The following is a 7,505-nucleotide window of genomic DNA, read 5'->3' on the forward strand; positions in this document are numbered from 1 at the left end:
CCATTAAAAAAAAAATCAGCCTCTTGTACAGTGTACAGTTCTATAGCGTTGGTATACTACATTATTAGGTTTTAATACTTGTGGTAAAATACACACAGCATAAAATTTTACATTTTAACCCTTTTTTTAGTGTACAACTCAGTGGCATACTTACACTCACAATGTTGTACAACCATCACCATTACCTCCTTACAAGTTTTCCATTACCCCAGACAGAAACTTCCTTCTTTTGCATGTAGCTATCCAGTTCTCCCAGCACCATTTATTAAAGAAAACTTTTGTAGTTTTTTTAGTGGTTGCTCTAGGATGATAATATGTGTACTTACTTTTTGTGTGTGATAATATGTGTACTTAAGAGAAAACCACCTCTTCTATTCACCTGGATAATTACCATTTCTGTTGCTCAACCTGCATCCCTGAAGCACTAAGTTTCTCTGGGGTTTCGTTTCTCTTCCCTGTGAAGAACTTCCTTTAGCATCTCTTTTAGAGCAGGTTTGCTGGCCATGAGTCCATTCAGTTTTTCTCTATTTGAGAACATCTATTTCGTCTTCATTACTGAAGGATGTTTTTGCTGGAGGTAGAATCTGGGTTGACAGTGCTTTTCATTCAGCACTTTAAACATGCAGTTCTGCTGTCTTCTGTCCTCCACGGTTTCTGATGAGAAATCTGCAGTCATTTGAATCATTGTCCCCTGTGTGTAGTGCTTTGTGATTCTCTGGCAAGATTTCCCTCTCTATCTTTAGTTTTCACTGGTTTGATTATGATGTGTCTGGACATGGTTTTCTTTGAGTTGGTCCTGTCTGGAGTTCACCGAGCTTCTTACATCTTTAAATTGATCTGTTTCAAGCATTTGAGAAGTCTGCAGCCATTGGTTGTTCAAATGTTTTCTTCTGCATTGATCCCTTTCTCCTCTGCTTCCAGAATTCCATATTCCCTCAGACCTTACTTCTTCCTGTTATTTTTATTTTGTCTGGAAATGGCTTTATTTTGCTAGTGTTCTTGAAAACAACTTATCTGGGTACATGATTCTAGGTGGACATTGGTTTTTTTTTTTAACACCTCAGAGATGACATCGCACTGTCTTTTGGGTTTCATAGGCAGCTGGTTCATTCTGTACATACTGATTTTTCATTTTGCCTGCTATTAACATCTCCTTTGTCTTTAGTATTTTACAGTTAGACTAGAACGTTTCTGGTTGCGGAATTCTTTTTATTTATTTATTATGCTTGGAGGTTATTGGCCCTTCCTGAAAATTCATTGTCTCATCAAATACTATTTATTTCCGACTTTCTCTATACTCTCTTTCTGAAGGCATGTTATTAGACACATCAGACTTAAAATTTTTTTTTATTGGAGTATAGTTGATTTACAGTATTGTGTTAGTTTCTCATATACAGCAAAGTGAATCAGTTATACATAAACATATACCCACTCTGTTTTAGATTCTTTTGCCATGTGTAGGCCACTGCAGACTACAGTGAGCAGACACATCCCACCTGTTTACTCTTTCACGTTTGACTCTTTTTCCTTCACATTCTCCCTTTGTGCATCCAGGCTGCATTCTGACAACGTTTTTGGACCTATCTTAAACCAACCCAGGAGTTTTTATCTCCGGCTGTAATTAATTTGCTGTTTAACTTATCCATTTTCTCTTTTATTTCAATTTTCACATTTTACATTTGTAGAGTCTCTATTTGTGTTTGCCCCCATCCCCCCGCCCCATCTGCTTGGTCAGTTTTACATTCTCTTCTTTCATCGTGTTTCTAATACTTTTTAATTTCCTTACACCTGTTTGATTCACGAAGAGTGTCAGATAACACTAGTATCAGCAGTCTTTGAAGGCCTAACTTTACGGTTGTTTCTGCATTTTTTTTTTTCTGCTCATGATCCTTGTTTTATTGTGTTTGATGGTTTTTACCTTGATATTACATCTTACTTGGAACTTAGCTCATGGGAATTCTTTGAGGCCTTGGGGTAAGTGTCTTCGTCCAGAGATGATCTGTGTTTTCATCTGCTGGGTGTAGGTGTACACCCATTTAGGGTCACTTTATTTATTTAATTTATTTAATGTGTTTATTATTTTTGGTTGTGCTGGCTCTCCATGGCTTCGTGTGGGCTTTCTCTAGATGCGGTGTGAGAGCTTCTCATTGCAGCGGCTTCACTTGCTACGGAGTACAGGCTCTGGGGTATGCAGGCTCAGTTGTTGTGGCACATGGGCTTAGTTGCTCCACAGCAACTAAGAGATTCTATAGAATCTCCCCAGACCCAGGATCAAACACTTGTCCCCTGTATCGGCAGGTGGATTCTTAACCACTGGACCACCAGGGAAGTCCTCCAGAGTCACCTTAAAGTGAAAAATTTGGCTTTGTATTTTTCAAGTCTCATAGGTATTGTGGATTCTGGCCTAAACCTTCTAGAGTGTGGGTGAGGATTAGGGATACTCTGGAAGATTTTTTCATTCTTTTCTCTAAAGCTGTTGCTGAAGAATCCATCTCTACTTCCTCCCCCCTCAGGCACTTCTTTTTCTGTTGCCTCACTGTCTGAGGGTCAGTGATTTAGGGGTCTCAGCTTTATGCAGAGGTCTTGTCTGATCTCCACCCTGCTCTGGTCTGGGCTTTGTCTCTTGTCACCAGGGATTGGGAAACTGGTTAAAGACCAGGCTTTAAAGATCTTTAGGCCCCTGGGGATTGGATGAATGATGGTATCTCCCAGAATATATTCATTTGCAACTTGCTTTTTACTCTTACAATATTGTGATTGATAAGAAATATATATTTGGTTATTCAGATGACCAGAGCATATTTCTCATATTTATTTGTTCTTCGTTCACAGTTCCCCAAACCCTTCATTTACAGAGCTCCCCAAACCATTGGAATTTCCTGAGCCATAAAAACAATAGGAGCATCTTTTGTTATAAAATTTGGTCTCTTATCCTCAGTTCTTGGAGAAGGAAATGGCAACCCACTCCAGTATTCTTGTCTAGAGAATTCTGTGGACAGAGGAGCCTGGTGGGCTGCTGTCCATGGGGTCGCACAGACTCAGACATGACTGAAGTGACTTAGCATGCATGCATGCATTGGAGAAGGAAATGGCGACCCACTCCAGTTTTCTTGCCTGGAGAATCCCAGGGACAGAGGAGCCTGGTGGGCTGCCATCTGTGGGGTCACACGGAGTCGGACCCAACTGAAGTGACTTAGCAGCAGCAGCAGCATCCTCAGTTCTTATTGTTTCAGAGCCATAAAGGTGAAATGGGCATCTTGTTATTCACAAGCCCCTTTTCACCATAACTGGGTTTGTGTTGATGCGGTGCCTTTTAAAAAGCATGTGAGGATGGGGACTGGTTGCCAAGGGAACCAATCAAGACCACACCCCTTGATTTCTGTAGTGGGCATAGAGGCTGAAGTTTGAATTAATCACCAGTAACTTACTCAAGCATATGTATGTAATGAGGGCCTCCCTGGTGGCTCAGTGGTAAAGACTCTGCCTGCCAATGCAGGGGACTCGGGTTCGATCCCTCATCTGGGAAGATCCCACATTCTTCGGAGCAGCCAAGCCCGTGAGTCATAACTATGGAAGCCCCTGCACCCAGAGACCATGCTCCCCAACAGAAGCCACGCAAGGAGAAGCCCACACACCACAACGAAGAGTAGCCATTGCTTGCCCCAGTTAGAGGGATGCCTGCATGCAGGCTGAAGCCAGCGCAGCCATAAAAAATACACATATTTCAGTGTGAATATGTTCGATGATCTACTTATTCATTCTTCATTCTCCTGTTCATGGACACACTTAGGTTACTTTCAGTCTTTGGCTTTTGTAAATAATGCTGCAGTAAACATTGTTTACATGTTTCTTTTGGTATGTGCAAGCATTTCTCCAGTGTATATTCCTAAAAGTGGAATTTCTGGTTCACAGAGTTTGTGCACTTGAACTTTTTGAGATTATATTTAATTGTTCTCCAGACAGTAGCAAGACAGTCTTCCACCACTGTTCACATTGCCTCCAACAATCTATTAGTCACATTTAAATTTTTAACCAATCTGATGTGTGTGAAAATGGCCATTTTTATTGACATGTCTTTGATTGCTAGAAAGAGCATGCGTCATGTTTTCACCATTTTAGTCTTCTCTTCTGTGAACTGCCTCTTTGTATTGTGTATGTTGGAAACCCAAGGTGATTATTAGTTAGATCCGTCACACCTGCCCTCATTGAGCAAGCTCATTTTGTTGCTACAGAACGTTTGCATGTCCTCCAAGCTTCACGTAGCCTATAGAATAAAGATGTTTGCCCAAGTTGGTTTTTTAGTAACTTGGAGTCATGTGTGTCCAGTTTGAGCTTGAACCGGTTACGACTGTTAAGACCACTGACTCTCTAACTGGGCATGTTCAGCGAGTGACCACTCTGGGAACTTTAGATGACAGAGGGCCCAAGCCACACTACCTCCCCTACCCCGGCAAGGTAGCGCCATCATTTTCTGCACGTGTGCCCCACGAAGCAGCCTTGGCTTAGCTACGCCTGCGCAGATGGACGACTGCCTCACCCTTTTCTCTCCAATCACGTTCCCCATGTTCCCCAGTCCTCAGCTTTGTCCCATCATCCTCCTGAGCCCCTCCCATTCCCGGAGGCAGATTTGGGATGTTCTCTCTTCTGCTGGCATGGCTGCCTCGTGAAGACGCTTTTTCTCAGCTCTAAACCTCGGAGTCTCAGTGTTTGGTTTGCTGCCTGTTGGGTGAACATACCAGGTTCGGTACTGTGTTTTTCTATTTTTTTTTTTAAGTTAATTAATTTATTCTTGGCTGTGCTGGGCCTTCGCTGCTGGTGGGGCTTTTCTCTAGCTGTAGCAAGCAGGGTCGATTCTTCGTTGCATTGCTCGGGGCTTCCCATGGCGGTGGCTTCTGTTGGTGCAGAGCACGGGCTCTAGGCACGAAGGCTTTCAGCAGTTGCGACGCACAGGCTCTGTAGTTGCGACGCACAGGCTCGGTAGTTGTGACGCACAGGTTGAGTTGCTCCCGTGGCCTGTGGGATCTTGGCGGATCAGGGATTGAACCCATTTCTCTTGCATTGGCAGGGGGATTTACCACTGAGCCACTAAGGAAGCCCGTTTTTCTATTTTAAAATTGGTTTGCCAATCATTAGGTATTTGGAATTTTAATTCTTTGTCAGTCATATGTGTTCAGTGTTACAAATGTCCTCTTTTCTGTCGGTTTCACTTATCTGACTTTTGAGCTATAGAAATTTAAACCTGATCTCAGGTTCATCCATATCTCTTTATGTGTCTTTGTAAGAAATCCTGTCCTACTCTTAAGGTCATAAAGACAGTCTCCCGTATTTTACATTAAAGACTGAAAGTTTGCTTTTCATATTTAAGTTTTTCATCCAGTTAGAACTATTTTTTGTGTAAGGTGTGAAGTTGTAACTTTTTTTTTTTTCCAGATGAATAGCCAGTTGTTCTGGTCATCCCTCCTCATAGAATTGTAATGCCATCTCAAAGTTTCCAAAAGCACAGGGATCTGTTTCCAGGTTCTCTTTTCCCATTGCTCTGTGTGTCTGTCTCTATGCAAAGCCACATTTTGTCTGTTTTTATAAATTATATTTTAAACATTTATTGAAATACAATTGATTTACAATGTTAATTTTTTCTGTACAGCACAGTGATTCAGTTGTTGTTCAGTCACTAAGTCATGTCTGACTCTTTGCCACCCAGTGGACTACAGCATGCTAGGCTTCCCTGTCCTTCACCATCTCCTGGAGTTTGTTTAAATTTATGTCCATTGAGTCGGTAATGCCATCCAACCATCTCATCCTCTGTTGCCCCCTTCTTCTCCTGCCCTCAATCTTTCCCAAAATCAGGGTCTTTTCCAGTGAGTCAGTTTTTTCCATCAGGTGGCCAAAGCATTGGAGCGTCAGCTTCAATCCTTGCAATGAATATTCAGTATGTATATTCTTTTTCATATTCTTTTCCATTGTGGTTTATCACAGGATATTGAATATAAGTCTCTGCTATACAACAGGATCTGTTGTTTATCCAGTCTTCATATAATAGTTTGCATGTGTTAATCCCAAGAGGGCTTCCCAGGTGGCCCTAGGGGTAAAGAACCCACCTGCCAGTGCAGAAGACATAAGCGATGTGGGTTAAATCCCTGGGTTGGGAAGAGCCCCTGGAAGGAGAGCATGGCAACCCACTCCAGTCTTCTTGCCTGGAGAATCCCATGGACAGAGAAGCCTGGCAGGCTGTGGCCCACAGGATTGCAAAGAGTTGGACAGGACTGAAGAGACATAGCATGCATGCATAATCCCAAACTCCCAATCCTCCTCTCCCCGACCCCTTCAACCCCCTTGGCAACCACAGGTCTATTCTCTGTGTCTTCAAGCCTGTTTCTGTTTTGTAAATTTTCATTTGTATCCTATTAATGCCACATATTAATTATATCATACAGTATTCATCTGTCTCTGACCTACTTTGTTTTTATTGGTATGTCCTTGATGGCTAGAGAAGAGAAAATGTCTCATGTTTTCCCCCATTTTATGTTTCTGTGAACTGTCTCTGTAGTTATCTTGCTTATACTGGAAACCGAGGGTGATCGTTAGATTCACTACACCTGTAACCTGACCTCACCGCTCAAGTTCCTTTAATTGCTGCATGTCCTCCAAGCTTCCCTGTAGCCTAAAGAATAAAGGTGTTTGCGTTAAGTTGGTCTTTTAGTAACCGGGAGTCCGCTGTGTCCATTTCAAGCTTGAGCAGGTTACAAAGACCACTGACCTTCCAGCCGGGCATGTCCAGCGAGCGCTCACTCGGGGACCTTCAGCCACGACAGGACCCCGCCCCCGCACGGTAACGCCATCATTCTCCCAGGTGCTTCCGGTGATGCCGCCTTGGCTTGACTGCGCCTGCGCAGAAGGCCTACTGCTTTACCACTTCTCTCCAGTCACCTTCCGCGTGCTCCCCCGGCCTCGGCTTGGTCGCCGCAGACTCCTGAGCCGCTCCGCTTCCCTTCCCGGAGGCAGATTTGGGATGTTCTCCCCTCTGCTGGCATGGCTGCCTCCTGAACACACAAACCTCGGAGTCTCATTCTTCCGCCAGTTACCTGTCCAGCAAACAAACCAGTTCAGTAACATATTTCCCTATTTCTAAATTGGGTTTGCCGTTCACTAGATATTTGGAATTTTAATTATTTGTCAATCTTATATGTTACACATGTCCTCTTTCTGTCGGTGGCTTGTTGTTTCACTTTAGCTTTTTATTTGGCTGGCTGCGTCTTTGCCGTGCGCGGGTTTTCTCTAGTTGCGGGGAGCCGAGGCTCCTCTCTGGTTGGGGTGGGCTAGGTTCTCATTGTGGTGGCTTCTTTGTCGCAGAGCACAGGCTCTAGGGCTGCGACTCTGGCCCATGGACCTAGTTGCCCCAAGACATACGGGATCTTCCCGGACCAGGGATTGAACCCGTGTCTCCTGCATTGGCGGACAGACTCTTAACCACTGGACCACGAGGAAAGCCCTTCACGTTACTTTTG

The 7,505-nt window shown here is 43.6% G+C and overlaps 1 protein-coding gene across 4 annotated transcripts in view; it reads right to left on the reverse strand.

Moving 5' to 3' along the window:
* PILRA (paired immunoglobin like type 2 receptor alpha) overlaps positions 1-6,877 on the reverse strand; it is a 34,602-nt gene extending 27,725 nt beyond the window's left edge. For 3 of the 4 annotated variants that reach the window (XM_070460331.1, XM_070460328.1, XM_070460327.1), the window contains exon 1: positions 6,758-6,876. Coding sequence is in view for 1 of the 4 variants with exons in the window: in XM_070460328.1 (XP_070316429.1) it covers positions 6,758-6,772 (15 nt within the window). In the remaining 3 variants the exon portion in view is untranslated. Of the gene's footprint in view, positions 1-6,757 lie in introns of all 4 variants that reach the window. The other variant, XM_070460329.1, reaches the window with a different exon arrangement.
* Between the last annotated feature and the right edge of the window lie 628 nt (positions 6,878-7,505).

This window comes from Odocoileus virginianus, chromosome 33 (genome assembly GCF_023699985.2).
Source record: "Odocoileus virginianus isolate 20LAN1187 ecotype Illinois chromosome 33, Ovbor_1.2, whole genome shotgun sequence".
Classification (NCBI taxonomy): Eukaryota; Metazoa; Chordata; class Mammalia; order Artiodactyla; family Cervidae; genus Odocoileus; species Odocoileus virginianus.